The sequence below is a fragment of the Lepus europaeus genome, chromosome 2 (assembly GCF_033115175.1).
Source record: "Lepus europaeus isolate LE1 chromosome 2, mLepTim1.pri, whole genome shotgun sequence".
NCBI classification, from domain to species: Eukaryota; Metazoa; Chordata; class Mammalia; order Lagomorpha; family Leporidae; genus Lepus; species Lepus europaeus.
This window is the reverse complement of record NC_084828.1, coordinates 83,023,704-83,046,457: the sequence shown is the minus strand read 5'-3', so window position 1 is coordinate 83,046,457 and position 22,754 is coordinate 83,023,704. Positions and strand designations below refer to the sequence as shown.

At 42.8% G+C, this 22,754-nt stretch overlaps 1 protein-coding gene across 1 annotated transcript in view; it reads left to right on the top strand.

Moving 5' to 3' along the window:
* The window catches only part of RNF168 (ring finger protein 168), a 38,085-nt gene that overhangs the window by 10,629 nt on the left and 4,702 nt on the right, over window positions 1–22,754 (top strand). The window contains exons 3-6 of the mRNA XM_062209568.1: window positions 4,380–4,456; window positions 10,581–10,760; window positions 14,456–14,577; window positions 22,339–22,417. Coding sequence (XP_062065552.1) covers window positions 4,380–4,456; window positions 10,581–10,760; window positions 14,456–14,577; window positions 22,339–22,417 — 458 coding nt within the window. The remainder of the gene's footprint in view (window positions 1–4,379; window positions 4,457–10,580; window positions 10,761–14,455; window positions 14,578–22,338; window positions 22,418–22,754) is intronic.

Sequence of the window (22,754 nt, the reverse complement as noted above, 5' to 3'; positions counted from 1 at the left end):
TTATAACATTTTCTTTTGGTATAAAATTTTACATATATAAAATGTATACATTTTAATTGTACCTTCATTGAGTGTTCAATGTTTGTGTGATCCTTTTTTTTTTTTTTTTTTGACAGGCAGAGTGGACAGTGAGAGAGAGAATCAGAGAAAGGTCTTCCTTTTTGCTGTTGGTTCACCCTCCAATGGCCGCCGCGGCCAGCACACCACGCTGATCCGAAGGCAGGAGCCAGGTGTTTCTCCTGGTCTCCCATGGGGTGCAGGGCCCAAGCACTTGGGCCATCCTCCACTGCACTCCCTGGCCACAGCAGAGAGCTGGCCTGGAAGAGGGGCAACCGGGATAGAATCCGGTACCCCGACCGGGACTAGAACCTGGTGTGCCGGTGCCGCAAGGCGGAGGATTAACCTATTGAGCCGCGGCGCCGTCCTGTGTGATCCTTTAAACATAAAGTACAGAACATTATCATCACTCCTGAAAGTTCTGTCATGTCCCTTTCAGTTAATCCCTACCCATACCCACCAAAAATTAACACAACTGTCTTTCTTTTTTTCACTGTAGATAATTTTGCCTGTTCTAGAACTTAATATAAATGGAAATCTCTTCTTTTCTTAGGACTATTATAACAAAGTACCACAAAAATGGGTAAGTTAAGATAACAGAAATTTGGGGCCAGCCCTGTGGCACAGTAGGTTAATCCTCTGCCTGCGATGGCCCCTATGGGATGCCAGTTCGAGTCCTGGCTGTTCAGCTTCTGATCCAGCTCTCTGCTGCGGCCTGGGAATGCAGAAGATGGCCCAAGTCCTTGGGCCCCTGCATCTGCGTGGGAGACCCAGAAAAAGCTCCTGGCTTCGGATTAACCCAGCTCCGTCCGTTTCTGCCATTTGGGGAGTGATGGGAGTAGTGATGCCATTTGGGAGTAGATGGAAGATCTTTCTGTCTCTACCTCTCAAGTAAATAATAAATAAAATCTTTGTAAAAAAATAAAAAGATAACAAATTTATTTTCTCCCAGTTCTGGAGGCCATAGTACTAAATCAAGGTGTCAGCAAAGACATGTTTTGTTGAAGGTTCTAGGAGAGTACATTCCATCCTTTCTCTTAGCTTCTAGAATCACTGGCAATCCATGGTGTTTCTTCCTTTCTTGCAGCCATATAACTGCCAGTCTCTACCTCTGTCATCACATGGAGTTCACTGTGTGTGTGTCTTTACCTGGCCATCACCTTTCTTATTAAGAACACCAGTCATACTGGATTAAGAGCCCATCCTATTCCAATATAAACCCAATTATACCTGCAGTAACTCTGTTTCTTAAGTTGTCATGTCTTAATTACTAGGGGTTAGGACTTCAGCATCTTTTTTTAAAATAATTTTTAAAAATTTATTTGAGAGGTAGAGTTACAGACAGAGGAAGAGACAAAGGTCTTCAATCCATTGGTTCACTCCCCAAATAGCTGCAGCAGCCAGAGATGAGCTGATCCAAAGCCAAGAGCCAGGAGCCAGAACTTCCGGGTCTCCCACATGGGTGCAGGGGCCCTAAGACTTGAGCATCTTCTACTGCTTTCCTAGGCCATAGCAGAGAGCTGGATCAGAAGAGGAGCATCCGGGACTCAAACCAGCAACCATATGGGATGCCAGCGCTGCAGGCGGGGCTTAGCACCGGCCCCTCAACATATCTTTTTAGGGGACACAACTCAACCTACAGCAGTAATCGTGCCGTGTGTGTGTGTGTATTTTTTAAAGATTTATTGGGGGCGGTGCTGTGGCATAGTAGGTAAAGCCACTGCCTGCAGTGCAGGCATCCCATACGTGGGCCGGTTCGAGTCCTGGATGCTCCGCTTCCAATCCAGCTTTCCACTATGGCCTGGGAAAGCAGTGGAGGATGGCCTGGGAAAGCAGTGCAGGGCCCAAGCACTTGGGCCATCCTCCACTGCCTTCCAGAGAGCTGGACTGGAAGAGGAGCAACCGGGACAGAATCCTGTGCCCTGACCGGGACTAGAACCCGGGGTGCCGGTGCTGCAGGTAGAGGATTAGCCCAGTGAGCTGTGGTGCCGGCCTCAATCTTTTCTCCTTGAGGGAGGAAGTGAAACAGAACACTGTGTGCTTCCACAGCACTGGGAGAGAAAAATAAAAATCTTTCCAACAACAACAAAAAAAAAAAAAAAAAAGAAAAGAAAAGAAAAAGAAATGCTGGTGTTGGCATTGTGACATAAGGAGTAAAGCTGAAGCCTACAATGCTGGCATCCCATATGGGCACCCGTTTGTGTTAACAGCTGCTCCACTTCCGATCCAACTTCCTGCTAATGACCTGGGAAAAGCAGAGGCAGATGGCCCAAGTATTGGGGCACCTGCCACACACGTAGGAGAACCGAATGTAGCTCCTGGCTCCTAGCCTTGGCCATTGTGGCCATCTAGAGAGTGAACCAGCAGATGGAAAGTCTCTCTCTCTCTCTCTCTTTCCCTCCCTTCCTCCCTCCCCCCCCACTTTCAAATTAATACATTTTTTAAAAGAAATTTAAAAATAGCAAATGCTGCACCTAGATGATATTGAACATAAATAAAGGCAATTTTAATTTGTTGTGTTTATGGTTGAAAAATTATTAGATTCACCTTTTGTAGAAATAGTTGTCATACTTTTAAAATCTCAGTTACATGTTTTTTAAAAATTTCAGTTTTCTGTTTACTATAGGGTAGTTAAGCTTCTACTGTAAATTGCATGTTTCTTTGCTCATTGTAGTTTTTCCATAATTAATGTCTAAAAGTTCACCTTCGTGATGTCTATTATTATATAGATGTTTTGGTTGTTTGGTGAGTTCTCATTTTGTTCAGGAAATTTATATATTGAGATTTTAAATTAGTCTCTTATATTTTCTTTTCAGTCATTTATAGTCTGTTTCGATTAGAAAAATGTTAATCCATATGGAATATTAGTATTATATGATAGAGGCATTTTGATGTTTTCTTTGAGGGATTGCCATCATAAATCATCACTGTTCGGTGAATGGCTCATCCTCATTAATATACTACTTCCCTAATCCTTGGCTTATTTTCCAGAGCTATTATGGGGCTTTTCACTTTTTAAATTGCTGTTGATAACTATGCTTACTAGTACCACACCTTCTTAATTTTTTTTAAAGATTTATTTATTTATTTATTTGAAAGAGTTACACAGAGAGAAGGGGAGGCAGAGAGGGAGAGAGTGAGGGAGGGAAGGAGAGAGAGAAAGAGAGATAGAGAGAGGTCTTCCATCCATCTGCTAGTTCACTCCCCGGATGGCCACAACGTCTGGAGCTGTGCCGATCTGAAGTCAGGAGTCAGGTGCTTTTTCCTGGGACAGTGTCTTAACTAACACCCAGTAAATAAGGGTTTTAAAGGGATAATTTAATCCTTACAGCAGTGTAGTGAGAACAGGCTCTACCATGATGCCTTTTTTTTTTTAACAGGCAGAGTTAGTGAGAGAGAGAGAGAGACAGAGAGAAAGGTCTTCCTTCTGTTGGTTCATCCCCCAAATCGCTGCCACAGTCTGCGCGCTGCGCCGATCCAAAGCCAGGAGCCAGGTGCTTCTCCTGGTCTCCCATGCGGGTGCAGGGCCTAAGGACTTGGGCCATCCTCCACTGCCTTCCCGGGCCATAGCAGAGAGCTGGCCTGGAAGAGGGCCAACCAGGACAGGATCCGGCGCCCTGACCAGGACTAGAACCCGGTGTGCTGGCGCTGCAGGCGGAGGATTAGCCTAGTGAGCCGTGACACTGGCCCACCGTTAGGTTTTTACATCATGTTTTGCCACCCCTGACTACCAGATTGCAGAGGGCTTTGCTCTGGGCCTGGCTCTCTGTAGTTTCTTAAAAGAAATCTGCTATATGTGCACTTGCACACATATCCAGGAAGAAATTCTAATCAGTCAAGTATAAACTTGGAATTCTCCTGTTTGCAGCCCCACACTCCAGAATTTTTATGTATCTGTGAGCTACTGTCTGGGCAGATTCCCTCCCACTGTAACGATCTCTCCATGGCTTCTTTTCCTTCATTCTGCTACATCACCTTTCTTTTATTGGCTTCCTGTTTTCTTGAAATCAGTTGATTGATCCCCTCCCCTAATAGCTCTGTTGCTATGGCATTACATTCTTTTAGAAATCCCTTCATTGTTATTTTAATAGATCTTGAGGAAGGGTTAAATATATGTATTTGTGTGCCATTTTGAACTAAAAAACCTCTGGCCTTTTAAAATGGAACTCCAAAAGAAGATATTAATGAGGCTATTAATTGTACCTTTTATTTTAGTTTTACATCTTAGTGCTAACATAGTAATATTATATAACCTTGGAAGATCAAGGTTAGTAATAAAATTCTATAGTGCCTATAATATTATTTTCTTTTTTGATAAACAGTTGAAGACTATCAGCCAATTCGTCTGATAAGTAAGCCTGGGGAATTGAGACGAGAATATGAAGAGGAGATAAGCAAGGTAGATGTTAATGTTCTTATCTTTTGGGGGGAATTTTTTCTGCCATATTTTTAGTTTCAGAATTTACATAGTTATATGTGCTGATATAACTATTACATATTAAAATATAAGCAGTTTCAATGTGCTTTATAAAGGCTCCATTTTTACATGTGTTCAAATTAGTTATGAACTAGCTTTAATTTACTTATACATGATTAGTGCTGTTATGTAATGCTGCTAAGCATTTAAGGGTGAGAAGTTTCGTTTCTCTGAAGATTTGAGCTTGAAGGGTGGAAAAGGGGTAGATTGTAATGTTAGATGAGGAAAGCATAACGGGCTAATTGTGAAAGACATAAGAAGGAAAATGAGTAGTGTTCGCAGAGAAACCTTTGCACTTCACTAGCACGGAGCTAGAGAACCCTAGCATTCTTGCTTTGTGTAGAATGGTGTCCAATGGAAGTCTAATATGTGCCCATTTGTTATTTAAGTTGTTCTAATTGTCACAATTAACATCTTTTTAAAATTACATTTAATACTGCATTTAATCCAGTATGTCTAAAAATGTTGCTTTATTATATAATCAGTATGAAAATGATTAATGATGTGATAGTTTTAATTACATGTAAAAATTAATGAGAGGTGGACATTCAAACTAGTGGTTAAGTTACTGGTTGGGATACCTGCATCCCACTGGAGTGCCTGAGTTCAAGTCTTGACTCTACTCCTGATTCTAGATTCCTTTTAATATGCCTAGGAGGCCTTAGATGATGGCTCAACTAGTCAGGGGTCTGCCACCCAGGTGGGAGTTCTGGTTTGAGTTCCTAGCTCCCAGCTTTAAGTTGGCCCACTCCCTGGGTGTTGGGGGCACTTGGGGAGTGAAACAGCAGAAGGAAGATCTATCTGTTTCTCCCTCCCCCTCTCTCTTTGTTCACTCTGTTACTCAGCCTTTCAAATAAATAAATCATTAAATAATAATTTTTACCTTTTTTTTAATTCTTCAAGATCCATTGTGTATTTTACATTTAAAATACATCCCAACCTGGACTAATCATATTCCAGATTTTCAGTGGCCACTGTGTTGGACTGTACATGTCTAGACGGCCTATTAAATAGTTCTGTTAGCAGAATTGTCAGCATATTATTTAAACTGGGTCCTAAGTAAGTTTTGGCTGGGGCAGTGGGGGTTGTATTATTTTGTGTTCTTTTTGAGAGATTAGGAGAACTACCATCTGCTGGTTCACTCCTTAAGTGCCTGAAATGGCCCGGGTTGGGCCAGATGAAGCCAGGAAGGGAATTCCATCCAGGTCTTGCACATGGATGGCAAGAAACCAATTATTATAGTGCTTCATGCTGCCTCCCAGTTTCTAAAATAGGAGGAAGCTAAAGTAAGTAGCCAGAGCTGGGTATTGAACTGAAGTACTCCAATGTGGGACACAGTGTCTTAGCTAACTCCCAGTAACTAAGGGTTTTAAAGGAGTAATTTAATCCTTGCAGCAGTGTAGTGAGAACAGGCTCCACCAGGATGCTTTTGACTACAACTAGAAGAATGCCCACTTTAAATTACCTTGTTTAGCAAGAAAATTAAAATTAACTGGAATTAAAGTGATAGTACGGGTTTTAAGACAGGCTCTTCTTTCAGAGCTGAGCTCCATTTCTTTTCTTTTTTTTTTTAAGATTTATTTATTTATTTGAAAGGCAGAGTTAAAAAGAGGCAGAGGCAGAGAAAGAGAGGTCTTCCATCCACTGGTCCACTCCCCAGATGGTCACAATGGCCACAGCTGAGCAGATCTGAAACCAGGAGCCAGGAGCTTCTTCCAGGTCTCCCACGCGGGTGCTGGGGTCCAAGCACTTGGGCCATTTTCCACTGCTTTCCCAGGCCATAGCAGAGAGCTGGATGGGAAGTGGAGCAGCTGAGACTTGAACTGGTGTCCATATGGGATTCCAGCACTAAAGGAGGCAGCTTTACCCACTACACCACAGTGACAGCCCCTGAGCGCCATTTCTTTGTACACATCTGTGAGCTGGCTTTCTCCTCAAGCTAGTGGGAAGATAGTTGCATAGTTCCAAGCCTCAGATGCGTGCAGAACTGCATGCAGAGGGAAAAGGAGCATTTTTGATGGCTTTCCTTTAAGAGCAAGCAAACTTGACTCAAAAGTGCTATAACAAACTTTCCCTCTCTCATTCACTTGAATTGGATCAGTAACTTATTCTGTCACACCATCTGGATTGCTAAAGTGATTTTTTTAAAATATCTTCAGGGAGTATAGTTTATTTTCAGGTATTTGAAAGGCAGAGTAACAGAGATTTTTTTTTTCTTTATCCACTGCTTCACTTCCCAAATGCCTGCAACAACCAGGGCTGGGCCAGGCCAAAGCCAGGAACCCAGAAATATTTCTAGGTCTCCCACATGAGGGGCAGAGGTCCAAATCTTGAACCATCATCTGCTGCCTCCAGGATACATTAGTAAGAAGCAAATTGTGGGGCCAGCGCTGTAGCGCAGCAGGTTAATGCCCTGGCCTGAAGCACTGGCATCCCATATGGGCACTGGTTCGAGACCTGGCTGCTCCACTCCACTTCTGATCCTGCTCTCTGCTGTGGCCTGGGAAAGCAGCGGAAGATGGCCCAAGTCCTTGGATCCCTGTACCCGCATGGGAGACCCAGAGGAAGCTCCTGGTTCCTGTCTTCAGATCGATGCAGCTCCGTCCATTGTGGCCAATTGGGAAGTGAACCAGTGGATGGAAGACCTCTCTCTCCTCTTTCTGTCTCTCTCTCTGCCTGCCTCTCCTCTCTCTGTGTAACTCTGACTTTCAAATAAATAAATAAATCTTTAAAAATAAAAAAGCTAATTGGAAGTGGAGCATCTGGATCTTGAATTTGTGATCTCCAATTTGTCATGTAGGTGTTCCAAATGGTGACTTAACCTGTTTCACAATGTTCACCCCCAGGCAATATAGTTAAATGACTACAAGGGCCGGCGCCTGTGGCACTGGTACTCCGTGTTCTAGTTCTGGTTGCTCCTCTTCCAGTCCAACTCTCTGCTGTGGCCCAGGAGTGCAATGGAGGATGGCCCAAGTGCTTGGGCCCTGAATCCGCATGGGAGACCAGGAGGAAGCACCTGGTTCCTGGCTTTGGATCAGCTCAGCACTCCAGCCATGGTGGCCATTTGGGGGGTGAACCAACGGAAGGAAGACTTTTCTCTCTGTCTCTCTCTCTCTCTCACTGTCTAACTCTGCCTGTCCAAAAAAAAAAAAAAAAATGACTATAAGCATGACCTTAGGTCTTAGAATCTGATTTTGAGTCTTTGCCATTTACCAACTTGGGAAAGTTATTCGCTTTTCCATGTGCTTTTCTACACCTGTAAATCATATAATGGTCATTGAGGTTGCTTCTTCAGCATCTGTTCCATTCCAGCCCACTCTGGGAGTTCATGCCAGTTTCAGGGATGGGCCCTGATTAGTCCAAGGCCCTTTTATTTTTATTCCATCCCCTTTTCTAGAAGTGGGTTCAGGAAGCTAGATGTACCTCAGTGAGTTCATGGCATTCTGTTACCTGAGAAAGTATTACCAGGGCCGGTACCATGGCACAGCAGGTTAAGCCACCTCCTGCAATGCCAGTATCCCATATGGGTGCCAGTTCGAGTCCTGTCTGCTCCACTTCCCATCCAGCTCTCTGCTAACATGCCTGGGAAAGCAGCACAAAATGGCCAAAGTTCTTGGGCTCTTGCAGCCATGTGGGAGACCCGAAAGAAGTTCCTGGCTCCTGGCTTTGGCCTGGCCCAGCCCTGATGGTTGTGGCCATTTGGGGAGTGAATCACTGATGGAAAGACCTCTCTCTTTCTCTCTCCCTTTGTCCCTGTCTGTAACTTTGCTTTTCAAATAAATTAAAAAAAATTTTTTTTTAAGAAAATGTTACCAAGAACCCCTTGCACGAATGTGTGCCCTTTTGGTAATGACTGAAAAGAACGAACAAGAGCCAGGCTTTGCTCAAGGCTTCTTGAGAGCCTTCTTGAACTATTCTACAGTAATTTGCCTCTCCACATTTCTTTCTTTCTTTTTTTTTTTTTTTTTTAATTTTTGACAGGCAGAGTTAGATAGTGAGACAGAGAAAGGTCTTCCTTCTGTTGGTTCACCCCCCAAAATGGTGACCACGGTCTGCATGCTGCGCCGATCTGAAGCCAGGAGCCAGGTGCTTCCTCCTGGTCTCCCATGCGGGTGCAGGGCCCAAGCACCTGGGCCATCCTCCACTGCCTTCTCCGGGCCATAGCAGAGAGCTGGACTGGAAGAGGAGCAACCTGGACAGAATCCGGCGCCCCAACTGGAACTAGAACCCAGGGTACCAGCACCGCAGGCGGAGGATTAGCCAGTGAGCCGCAGCGCCGGCACCTCTCCACATTTCTACTTCATTTGAGGTAGATTCCTGCCAACTTGTTCTTTTGCTATTCTATTGCAAGCATACTAAAAACTTCAGAGAGGGGCAGCCATTGTGGCATAGAGGGTAAAGCCTCCTGCAACACCAGCATCCCATCTGGATGCTGGTTCAAGTCCTGGCTGCTTAATTTCTGATCCAGCTCCCTGGCCTGGGGGGAAAAAAAAAAAAAAAAAAAAAACAGGAAAATGGCCTGGCCCATCCCTAGCTATTGCAACCATCTAGGGAATGAACCAGTGGATGGAAGATCTCTCTTCTCTCTGTCTCTTCCTCTCTCTAACTTTCAAGTAAATAAGTATATATTTTAAAAAATTAAAAGTTCAAGCTTACTATCTTATTCTTTTTATTATTTTCTTTTTCTACTTAATATCATTGGTTGAACTCTTTAATTAACATACAATTATTCTTAGGTGTTTAAACCCAACTGAAAATTGATCTTGATTCCTGTTAAAAATAAGAGTGGGAATAAGAGAGGGAGGAGATATACAGTTCGGTGCACACTCCCTCAGACTTACCCCTAAGGGTAAAGCTTTTAAGTTTATAACTGATCATAAAGATAGGATTAAGTGTCAAAGGGATCACATAAATAAGACCAGTGTCTGCTAATAATAATTGATAGAATTAAAAAGGAGGGAACAATCCAACATGGGAAGCAGGATACACAACAGACTCATAGAATGACAAATGCCCTAAACAGCACTCTGGCCTCAGAATCAGCCCTTAAGACATTCAGATCTGGCTGAACAGCCCATGAGAGTATCTCAGGTATGGAAAGCCAAGACACTGCGGCAAAAAATAACCTACATGAAAGATCTCTGTGAGTAAGATGTCAGTGGGAAGAAGGGGCCATCAAAGAAGGAATTACCTTTCTCTGAAAGGAGGAGAGAACTTCCACTTTGTGGCCTTGTATATATAAGATCGGAGATTGTGAACTCAAGAGGCTTCATAGCCTTGACAGCTCATGTCAAAAGCCTTGGGTGATCACTGATGTCATAAATAAGAGTGTCAATTGTTAAATCAACAACAGGAGTCACTGTGCACTTACTCCCCATGTAGGATCTCTGTCTTTAATGTATTGTACTATGAGAATTAATGGTAAAACTAATATTCAAGCAGTATTTTATACTTTGTGTGTCTGTGTGGGTGTAAACTGTTGAAATCTTTACTTAGTATAGAGTTGATCTGCTGTATATATAGATAATTAAAAATGAATCTTGGCCGGTGCCGCAGCTCACTAGGCTAGTGCCTGCAGCGCCGGCACTCTGGGTTCTAGTCCCGGTTGGGGCGTCGGATTCTGTCCCAGTTGCTCCTCTTCCAGTCCAGCTCTCTGCTGTGGCCCAGGAGTACAGTGGAGGATGGCCCAAGTCCTTGGGCCCTGCACCTGCATGGGAGACCAGGAGGAAGCACCTGGCTCCTGGCTTCAGATCGGCGCAGTGCCGGCCGTAGCGGCCATTTTGGGGGGTGAATCAACGGAAGGAAGACCTTTCTCTCTGTCTCTCTCACTAACTCTGCCTTTAAAAAAAAATGAATCTTAATGAAGAATGGGATGGGAGAGGGAGTCCGAGGTGGAATGGTTTGGGGGTGGGAGGGGGGTTATGGGGGGGAAGAACCGCTATAGTCCAAAAGTTGTACTTTTGAAATTCATGTTTATTAAATAAAAATTTTCTATTAAAAAATTAAAAGTTCAGGGAAATATTGTTCTGTATTAATGCTTTTTGAGGTGGAAGCAGAGCGACGAGCCAGTGAGGAAGAAGAAAACAAAGCCAGTGAGGAATACATACAGAAATTACTGGCTGAGGAAGAAGAAGAAGAAAAGAGACAAGCAGAAAAAAGGCGAAGTGAGATGGAAGAACAACTGAAAAACGACGAGAAACTGGCAAGACGGCTAAGCATTGATATTGTAAGTTTTAAGAGATAACTTAAAAAGCTTTTTAAATATGTTATTATTGAATTCAGATTTTATAGAAAAGCTGTTCAGTGAAAAATGAAAGTTTCCTTTCTCCCCATTCCACCTCTCCACTCGCATTCCTGTTCCATTACATGAGTCTCTTTGATAGGCAGCCATTGTTAAGAGATTCTTAAAACTTTTTCCCTTATTCACTTAGAAAGGATTATATCATACTATTTTGCTCCTTGCATTTGTTCAGAGACTTTTCACATGTAGTCTAATTCTTTTTTTAAGAGTAGAATATCATTCCATTGTGTTGATATAAATCACTATTTGAAAGTAAAGTACATATTCTTAAGTAATGTGTTCAACTTGGATATTATTAAATTGCTGTAGTTAAACTACTGCCTATGAGAAAATGAATTGAAGGATGATAGAACATATACTTTTTTATATACTGTTACAAATTTGCTCTAATCACTTTTTTTAAAAAAGCTTTTTAAATGTTATTGTAAATTCAAATTATGTAGGGAAACTATTCAGTGAAAAACTTCCTTTCTCCTCATTCTACCTCATCACTCCCATTCCTGTTCTGTTACATCAGTCTCCTGGATTTTATTATCTTGCTGTAGTTAAATTACTGCCTGTGAGGAAATGAATGAAAGAAAGGATGATCTAGCACATATATTAAGGCCAAAGAGAACCAAGGACTTTAAAAAGCCTGGCAGAATTACCAAAGGATCCTTGAAATTACATACTCTTGTACGTACTCTACATCTACTGAATTAAAGTGTCTGGGGTGTGGGACTTAGGGAATTTGGATTGTCCCTACAGAGATATGAAACATGCAGGTTTAAGAGGCTGTGAAAACAATTCCTTTGCTTTCAAACAATAAATATCTCTAAAAGTATATACCTAGTGTGGCCAGTGTTGTGGTACAGCAGGTTAAATTCCAGGGCTGCAGTGCTAGCATCCTTGCTCTGCTTCTGATCTGGTTCCCTGCTACTGCACCTGGGAAATCAGTAGAAGATGGGCCAAGTACTTGGTCCCTGCACCCACTTGGGAGACCTGGAAGAAGCTCCTAGTTCCTGGCTTCAGATCGGCTCAGCTCTGTTGTCACGACCATTTGGGGAGTGAACCAGTGGATGGAAGACCTCTTTCTTTCTCTCTCTTTCTACCTCTCTCTGTAACTGTCTTTCAAATAAATAAAGTAAATCTTTAAAAAATGTATATTTACTTAACAAAAATGAAGTACACTGAGAACCGGCTTTTTTTTCTTTATTTCTTTCTTGAGAGGCTTATAGTTTGTAAAAATATTCTCAGGTTTTGGATTGTATGCCCTCTTTCTTATAGCCTTTTAAAAAATGTTTGAGTAGAATAACTTTAGAAATATGCTTAATCAGGAAATAAAATTAAAGATATTGAGCAGTGGAATAGTAAATGGAAGAAAAATAAATGTGTTGAAGAGGACAGTTTGCAGTTCTCTTTTACCTGTCTTTCAAGGGCTGTGGTTCTAATTCTTCCAGTTATAACATGGGATTATAGAGTATTTTTATTGATATTTTATAATAAGTTTTGGTTTACTTGAGAAAGTTTGGACCAGAGCCAAGTGTTCACCATCACAATTTTTTTTAAAGATTTATTTATTCATTTATTTATTTGAAAGACAGAGTTACAGAGAAGCAGAGGAAGACAAAGAGTGGTCTTCCATCCACTGGTTCACTCCCCAGATGCCCACAACGACTGGAGCTGTGCTGATCCAAAGCCAAGAGCCAGGAGCTTCTTCCGGGTCTCCCATGTGGGTGCAGGGGCCCAAGCACTTGGGCCATATTCTACTGCTTTCCCAGGCCATAGCAGAAAGCTGCTTTGGAAGTGGAGCAGCTGGGACTTGAATTGGTGCCCATATGGGATGCCACACTGCAGGCAGTGGCTTTGCCTGCTAAGCCACAGTGCCAGCCCCCACCATCACAGATTATATGAATTTTCCAATAAGGTAGTACAAAACTTATGAGACTGATAAAACACATAAATATTTGCAATATTTATTGTTATACCCTTAAGGCCTAGAATTAAACTATTTTCATGTTAAACTAAATTTTAGTCCTGGTTATATCTACAAGTCTTTGAATTTTCCCCTATAGATTAAGATAGTTATTTGTAGTCATATGAAACTTTGTTTAGAAAAAAATCAGAATTTATCAGCTAAAGAGATAGTATCGTGATGCCATTTTGCATGCTTTATAATGTACAGCAAAAATTATTTAGATCAACTTGGATGTACTTAATTTTGTTTCTGTGATCATCCCTCAGTATCTAGGGGATTGGTTCTAGGAGCTCGTCCATGGATGCTCAAGGGCCTTTTATGGGTGTAGTATATGCCTGTAATCTGTACATATACTGTCATAAACCTCAAGTCATTTCTAAATCAGGCCAGGCATTTGTCACAGTGTTTTAAGGCATCTGCATCCCATATCAGAGTACCTCGTTCAAGTCTTGGCTTCCCTGCTTGTGATCCAGCTTCCTGCTGATGTACACCCTGGAAAGCAGCAATAATGGCTCAAGTACTTTGGTCCCTGCCAAACTTGTGGGACCTAGATTGAATTCCAGGCTCTTGACTTCAGCCTAGTCCAACCCTGGCCTTTGCGGACGTTTTGGAGTGAACCAGCAGGTGGAAGGTCTCTCTGTCTCACTACCTTTCAAATGAAGTAAAAATAAATATGCATTTTAAATTACTTAGAATACCTAATACAATGTAAATAGTTGTTACACTGTATTGTTTAGGGAGTAATGATAAGAAAGGCTGTATGGGCCGGCGCCACGGCTCACTAGGCTAATCCTCCGCCTTGCGGCGCCGGCACACCGGGTTCTAGTCCCAGTCGGGGCACCGATCCTGTCCCGGTTGCTCCTCTTCCAGGCCAGCTCTCTGCGTGGCCAGGGAGTGCAGTGGAGGATGGCCCAAGTGCTTGGGCCCTGCACCCCATGGGAGACCAGGAGAAGCACCTGGCTCTTGCCATCGGATCAGCGCGATGCGCAGGTCGCAGCGCCAGCCGCGGCGGCCATTGGAGGGTGAACCAACGGCAAAAGGAAGACCTTTCTCTCTGTCTCTCTCTCTCTCTCACTGTCCACTCTGCCTGTCAAAAACTTAAAAAAAAAAAAAAAAGAAAGAAAGGCTGTATGTGTTCAGAATAGACACAGTTCCTTTTTTTTTTTTTTTTTTTTGAGACTTTTTGACCTTAAATGCTTGAATCTGTATGTAAAACCTAGAGATACAGTAAGCTGACAATACTGAGTTTTTGTTTTTTGGTTTTTTGTTGTTGTTATTGTTGTTTTTGACAGGCAGAGTTAGACAGTGAGAGAGAGAGAGACAGAGAGAAAGGTCTTCCTTCTGTTGGTTCACCCCCAAAATGGCCGCTAAGGCTGATGCGCTGTGCTGATCCGAAGCCAGGAGCTAGGTGCCTTCCCCTGGTATCAAAGGCGGGTGCAGGGCCCAAGGACTTGGGCCATCCTCCACTGCCTTCCTGGGCCACAGCAGAGAGCTGGACTGGAAGAGGAGTAACCGGTTTTATGTGGTCAGTTATCTTTAGTGGATGTATAGAATTTAAGTATTAGTATAATTCCTGAAAAATTCTGTGGATCCCATATTGATAGCTTATTCTGATAAGGTTTCCTTTAATAATCCTTTTTTTTTTTTTTTTTAATTGTTGAAGAACAATTTCTCTGAGGGAGATATCTTGGCTTCTCCCTTGAATTCCAGAAAATCTGATCCAGTAACAACCAAGTCACAAAAGAAAAATAAGAATAAACAAAGAAACACTGGAGATATTCAGAAGTAAGTAAACATGACAATTTTTTGACATCTATCATATATTAGTGTTTTTTGTTCATAAAGACAACTGACTATCAAAATTTTGTTTGTGAGCTCTGCATGAAAACCCTCAAGGGGCCGGTATTGTGATACAGCAGGTGAAGTCACAACTCACGTCACTGACATCCATAGCAGAGCTCCCGTTCCAGTCCGGGCTGCTCCGCCTGTGATCCAGCTCCCTGTTAATGGGCCTAGGAAAATGGTAGATGATGGCCCAGAAATGTGGGCCTCTGCAGCTCATGAGGGAGAAATCTAAAAAAAAAAAAAAAAAAAAAAGGAAGGAAAATAAATAAAACATGGCATGCTTTTCACCAGCCACTTACTTTGACAGATATGTACTTTTTATCTTGCTTGCTCAGGACTTCCATGTTATTCCCATTTTCCCAAAATGAGTCTGTTGAATTACTCTTTCTCTTGGTTTAAACTGAAAGGGACTCGTGCTTTGGCACATGCTTTGGCAGGTTAAGCTGCCATCTGCAGTGCCAGAATCCCCTATGGGCACCGGTTTGAATCCCAGTGCTCCGCTTCTTTTTTTTTGACAGGCAGAGTTAGACAGTGAGAGAGAGAGAGAGAAAGGTCCTCCTTTTTCCATTGGTTCACCCCCAGATGGCAGCTACGGCCGGCGCTGCACCAATCCGAAGCCAGGAGCTAGGTGCTTCCTCCTGGTCTCCCATGCGGGTGCAGGGCCCAAGGACTTGGTCCATCCTCCACTGTCTTCCCGGGCCACCGCAGAGAGCTGGACTGGAAGAGGAGCAGCCGGGACAGAATCGGCGTCCCAACCAGGACTAGGACCCAGGGTACCGGCGCCACAGGTGGAGGATTAGCCTAGTGAGCCATGGTGCCGGCAGTGCTCCGCTTCTGATGCAGCTCCCTGCCAGTGCTCCTGGGAAAGCATCGGAGAATGGCCCAAGTGCCCCAGCACCCAGATGGGAGACCTGGAGGAAGTTATTGGCTCCTGGCTTTAACCTAGCTGTTGCAGCCATTTGGGGAGTGACCAATGGATGGAAAATCTCTCTCTCTGTGTGTCTCTCCTTCTCTCTTTCTCTAAGTGTGCCTTTCAAATAAATAAAGAAAAAAAATGTTTTAAGATTTATTTATTTATTTGAAAGAGTTACACAGAGAAAGGAGATACAGAGAGAGAGAGAGAGAGGTCTTCCATCTGATGGTTCACTCCCCAATTGGCCGCAACGGCCAGAGCTGCGCCGATCTGGAGCCAGGAGCTTCTTCCAGGTCTCCCATGCAGGTGCAGGGGCCCAAGGACTTGGGCCATCTTGTACTGCTTTCCCAGGCCATAGCAGAGAGCTGGATTGGAAGGGGAGCAGCCAGGTCTTGAACCGGTGCCCATATGGGATGCCAGCGCTTCAGGCCAGGGCGTTAACCCATTGCGCCACAGCACCGGCCCTGAGAAAAGAAATTTTAAAAAGCTGCTCCCAGATAAGCTCTTTCTTTAAGAGTTTACAATTTGGCAAGTGGTTCCTTCACCTCTCTCCCTTTCCCCACCAGGTTATGCATGTATTTCTTCTCCACCATCCAAAAGCATGAATCAGAGCATAGTGGAGTGGTTTAGTTTCCCCTCAGTATCTCTTCAGCAGCAGATCATGAGTGAGTTGATGGCTTAATGAGGATAAAAGCCTTTCCATGGCATTTTGTATTTGGAATAATTGAAGAACTATAATGTAGGGGCCAGTGCTGTGGCACAGCAGATGGAGCTGCCACCTGCAGTGCCAGCATCCCATGTGATCACCCATTTGGGTCCCAGCTGCTCCACTTCGATCCAACTCCCTGCTGGTGCTCCTGGGAAAGCAGCAGAGGGTAGCTCAGGTACTCGGGCCCCTGTACCCACATGGAAGAACCAGTAGGGGGCTCCTGGCTCCCGGCTTTGGACTGGCCCATCTCGGCTGTTGTGTTCTGGGGAGTGAACCAGCAGATGGAAGATACCTCCCTCCCCCTGTCTCTGTACCTTTCAAATTAATAGATAGATCTTAAAAAATAAAAAACTGCAATGTAGACATAAAAAACAAGGGCTTCTTGGTTCAACTGAGTAAGTATGTGCAGATATCTCACCTCTCTCCAAACTTTGTTGAAAGTTTGGATTTGGAGTCTAGGGCTGTGGAGAAAAGAGGCAGTTGATAATAAAATTTTAAAAATAGATATGGCAATATCAATTTTTAGAAAAACATTAATTTTAGCCGGCGCCGTGGCTCAACAGGCTAACCCTCCGCCTTGCGGCGCCGGCACACCGGGTTCTAGTCCCGGTCGGGGCACCGATCCTGTCCCGGTTGCCCCTCTTCCAGGCCAGCTCTCTGCTGTGGCCAGGGAGTGCAGTGGAGGATGGCCCAAGTTCTTGGGTCCTGCACCCCATGGGAGACCAGGAGAAGCACCTGGCTCCTGCCATCGGAACAGCGCGGTGCGCCGGCCGCAGCGCGCCAGCCGCGGCGGCCATTGGAGGATGAACCAACGGCAAAAAGGAAGACTTTTCTCTCCGTCTCTCTCTCTCACTGTCCACTCTGCCTGTCAAAAAAAAAAAAAAAAGAAAGAAAGAAAGAAAGAAAGAAAAACATTAATTTTATCTATTTGAAAGGCAGAGTTACAGAGAAAGAGGGAGAAAGAGAGAGAGAGATCCTCCATCCACTGGTTCACTCCCCAAATGACCACAGTGGCCAGGGTTGGACCAAGCTGAAGCTAGGAGCCTGGAATTCCGCCCTGGTCTCTGATGTGGGTGACAGGAACCCAAGCACTTGGACCATTTTCTGCTGCTTTCCCAGACATATTACCAGAGAACTGGATTGGAAATGGAGTAGCTGAGACTCAAACCAGTACCCATATTGGATGTGGGCATTGCAGGTTGCTGCTTAACCCACTGTGCCACAATGCCAGCTCTTCAATATTATTAATACTGATGACATGCCAAGTACAAATAAAGAGAAAACCATTAAAGAGGAAAATTATAAGTATTTCGTATTGATACAACATTTTTCTGCTTAAGAATATAACTCATGGGGGCCGGCACTGTGGCATAGTAGGTAGAGCTGCCACCTGTAGTGCCAGCATCTCATATGGGCGCTGGTTCAAGTCCCAGCTGCTCCACTTTCTATCCAGCTCTCTGCTGTGGCCTGGGAAAGCAATAGAAGATGTCCCAAGTACTTGGGCCCCTGAACCAACATAAGAGACCCAGAAGAAGCTCCTGGCTTTGGATTGGCACAGCTCTGGCCGTTGCAGCCAATTGGGGAGTGAACCAGTGGATGAAGACCTCGCTCTCTCTCTCTGTCTGCCTCTCTTTGTCTGTCGATGTAACTCTGGCTTTCAAATAAAATAAATGAATCTTTAAGAAAAAAAGAATATGACTCATGAATCTGTTTCATTTTTTATTTATCTATTTGAGAGGTAGACAGTGAGAGAGTCAGGTAGTGAGAGTGCTCCCATCTGTTGGATCACTCCCCAAATGCCTGAAATGGCTAGGGGAAGCTGTGATCTGGGAATTCAATCCAGCTCTTTCTACGTGGGTGGCAGGGACCCCACTACTTGAGCCATCAGCATTACCTTGCACCGTCTGCACCAGTAGGAAGCTGGAATAAAGAGCTGGAACCAGACATCGAACCCAGGTGCTCCAATATGAGATTTGGATGTTTTAACTGGTGACTTAACAACTGGGCTTATTGTCTATGTTATGAATCTTTATGTACCTAAATTATATATTTTGAAATATATAGGGACCAGTGCTGTGGCATAGCGAGTAAAGCCACCGCCTGCAATGCCAGCATCCCATTCATCCTCTGGTTTGAATCCCAACTGCTCTACTTCCAATCCAGCTCCCTACTAATATGCCTGGGAAAGCAGTGTAAGATAGTCCAAGTCCTTGGGCACCTGCACCCACATGGGAGACCTGGAAGAAGCTGCTGACCCCTGGCTTCAGCCTTGCCCCAGGTCCGGCCGTTGTGGCCATTTGGGGAATGAACCAGCGGATGGAAGATCTCTTTGTCTTTCCCTCTCTCTTTCTCCATAATTCTGCCTTTCAAATAAATAAATCTTTAAAATATATAATTACTAGAAATATGAGAATACACTAATGAATTTAGAAAAAATGATTGGGAAATCTGGTATAAAATTAAAGTCAAAAACAGATAAAATCTAGTCTATAGACTATGTCCCAAAATAGTAGCTCAGTGACACGGCAGTTTAAAAATGGGCAAAGAAAGGTAGATGTTTGATGCAGCAGTTAAGTCACCACTACCATTTGGGATGCCCTTATCTCATATTGATGGAATGCCTGGTTAATGTCCTGGCTACTCCACTTCTGATCCAGCTTCCCACTAATGAGTGTCTTTGGAGGCAGCAGATGATGGCTCAAAGGATGTGGGTCCCTGCCAGCTGTTGGGGTGGAAGTTCTGGGCTCCTGGCTTCAGCCTGGCCCAGCCTCAGCTGTTAATAGTCATTTGGGGAGTGAGCACTGGATGGGCATTTCTGTGTCTCTTTCACTCACATTCTTTCTCTTTCTATCTCTGGCTTACGAATTTTTTTTTTTTTTTTAAAGTATTTATTTGAGAGAAAGAGGAATCTTTCATCCTCTGCCCAGGAGCATCTTCCATCTGCTGATTTGCTCCCTAAATGACCTCAGCAGTCAGGGCTGGAGCCAGGAACTCCATCCGGTCTCCCACATGGGTGGCAATGACCCAAGCATATGGATCATCATCCACTGCTTTCTTGGGAGCTTTAACAAAAAGCTGGACTGGGAGTGAAGCAGCCAACTTGAACTTGTGCTCCAGTATGGGATGATTGGTTCAGAAGAGGCAGTTTAACCCACTGTGCCACAACACCAGCCTGTAACACACTGATTTTAAATTGATTTAGAAGAGAAAGGGCCTTCAATTACTCCTGAAAGACAGTAAAATGTGTGGTAGAGGATGGATGCTGCAAATCTGTAGTAATTAAACCTAGATGGTGTTTATACAAGGATGGATAGGTAGTTGACTGAAACAACACAATAGTTGCTTAAAAACCAATTTATAGACTTTATAGAGCTAAAAATCAAACTTTAAGAGGATAATAAAGGCAGATATTTTTAGGAAGGGTTGTTTGAAAGAGCAAAAACCAATTAGGTCATATTAAGAGTAAGGACATTTATTGAAACTATTTAGAAAATAAAAAGATGAGATGCCAACTTCAAGATATTTTAACTTATTTAACTGACAAGAGATAACTTTATTTTAAGATTCATTTATTTGAAAAGAGAGAAGGAGAGAGAGTGATCTTCCATCTGCCAGTTCAGTTTCTGAATGGTCACAATAGCTGTGCCTACGGCTGGGCCAGGCTGAAGCCAGGAGCCAGGAGCTTCTTCCAGGTGTCTCACGTGGGTGCGAGGGCCCAAGCACTGGTTTTCATGAGACAAATCCATTCACGCTCCCTTGAAAATATCTTTAAGACATTAAATGAAAAAAAGCAAATCATAGGATACATTTTGCTTTAACAAAGAGGGAGTGTATACTATATAGAAATTACATTTTTGGGGGCAGTGTTGTGATGTAGCATTTAAAACCACTGCCTGCAGTGCCAGCATCCCATATAGGCACTGGTTCTTGTCCTGGCTGCTGTACTTTTTTTTTCTTTTTTTTTGACAGGCAGAGTGGACAGTTAGAGAGAGAGACAGAGAGAAAGGTCCTCCTTTTTCCATTGGTTCACCCCCCAATGGCCACTGCAGCCGGCGTGCTGCACCAATCCGAAGCCAGGAGCCAGGTGCTTCCTCCTGGTCTCCCATGCGGGTGCAGGGCCCAAGCACTTGGGCCATCCTCCACTGCCTTCCCGGGCCACAGCAGAGAGCTGGACTGGAAGAGGAGCAACCGGGACAGAATCCTGCGCCCCAACTGGGACTAGAACCCAGGTGCCGGCGCCGCAGGCGGAGGATTAGCCTATTGAGCCGCAGCGCCGGCCTCTGGCTGCTGTACTTCTGATCCAGCTCTCTGCTATGGCCTGGGAAAGCAGTAGAAGATGGCACAAGTCGTTGAACCATGTGGAAGACCTAGAAGAAGCTCTTGGCTCCTGGCTTCAGCCTGGCCCAACCCTGGCTGTTGTTGCCATTTGGGGAGTGAACCAGAAAATGGAAGATCTTTCTCTCTGTCTCTCCCTTTCTGTAATACTGACTTTCAAATGAATAAATAAATCTTTATAAAAAATCACATTTTTTAAAAAGTAAGTTACATATGAAGAAGCAAAAAGGAATAGAAACGTTTGATGATATATTTCCTGTATTTCTGTTTATTTTTTAGAATGAGTGTATATTTATATATTACTTGGTTGTAAAGAATATCCAGGAGAATTAATGAATCTCTACTGAGTTTGTTAAGATTCTGATTCTCATAGGTATTTGATCACATTTTGTTTTGTTCTCTCATGAATTTCAAAACAACTATTGTGGTAAAGCAGTGATCCCTTAATACTAACATCCTTGGTAAACCAGGGGACCGACATTGGCAGAAGGAATTCTTCAGCCTTGGGAGACAGAATGAAAATGAAACTGAACCTGAACTCCTGTTTTTCTCTTATCAACTGAAAAGGCAGTTCTTGTTCTCAAAATCATTTAGACTAAAAAAGTAAAAGTGTGGTTTAGGTACTCATTTGTGTCTGTGAGTTATTCAACCTTTATATGAGATCTTTGTCTAGATTTTATTGTTCCATATGTTACTTATTGGTGCTTTAGATAGTGAACTTATGATTTTACAAGATATTTGTCATGACTTTTTTTCCTTTTTTTTTTAATAAAAATTATGGTTACCTACTCTTTTGAAAGTCATCCAAAATTAATACCACTTGAAAACAACCAACACTTTTGGGAGAGTTCTGCTATTTAATAGCATTTTTTTTTAAATATGTTTGAATATTTTAAAAAGCATTCTTACCATCTTGTAACCTACCATTTTCTTCCTACTTCTACAGCATTTTCCATATTATTACAGACTTCATATTTTTAGTAACAAACAGCCATTAAAGATTCTTAGAAATGTAGAGATATGCTGTTAATGTTCATATTGGTATGTCTGTATGTTTTTAAGCAATTAGTTGATAATAAAAGCTTATGTTATAAAATATTCATGCTACAGTGGTAAAACATCTAATCATAGTCTGACCTTTCCTAATAATAAAGAAAAAATTTAATCAGCCCAAGTTTCTGAAGAGAAAAGAAGCTAACAGATTCTCTTTCCTGATTTTAAATGTCATTTCTTTTTTTCTTTTTTTTTTTTTTGGTTTTTGGTTTTTGGTTTTTCTTTTTTTTTTTTATTTTTTCATTGCTTTTAAGATGACTGTATAATCTTGCATTGCTTTAATGCTATCTTCCTTTTTTAATTCTTTCAAGAATTAATACATATTTAGATTTGACTTTTTACTTTTCTGTTGTTTTTCACTAAAATGTCAATACTTAACCTTTTATTTTTTGTCCTGAAGTTAAACCAAAATACCTGAGATGAGGAGATGAAATACACTGTGATAAATTTGCCAACCAACAACCAGACAACCTTAGACATTGTTTTTTGGACTATATTATACTGACTGTAAATATATATATATATACATATATATATGTATGTATGTATGTATATTAACCTGTGGAACACTAATACATATATATATAGGACTGTGTGTGTGTATATACATATATATGTATATATATATAGGACTGTATTACACTTGTCCTTCAGAACAGCCACACTCTGATAGTCCTCCTCGTTCTTTCAGGTACTTGTCACCTAAGTCTCGGTGTGAGTCAGCGTCACAGTCTGAAGTTGTAGAAGTCAGGAGAAGCTCCGTATCTGAGGTATGTTGATGTGAAGATGCTCCCACTAAGGCGAGTTTATTAAAGTGATAGTAGTTAATGCAACAACTCTCTTAGTCATCTTGGGCTCCAGATAGTAAAATACTTTAGGCTTTGTAGTCAGGATAGTCTAATACACTTTCCATCACAGCTGGTTCAGCTATGCCCTTATAGTGTGAAAGCACCATAGACATTAGGTAAACAAAAAAGCTTGTTCGTGTTCAATAAAACTTGGTTTACAAAAGCAGGCAGCACGCTGGATTTGGTCCATGGGCCATAGTTTGTTGATTCTTGACCTAGATCATCAAACTCAAAAAACTGAATAGGATATACCTGACAC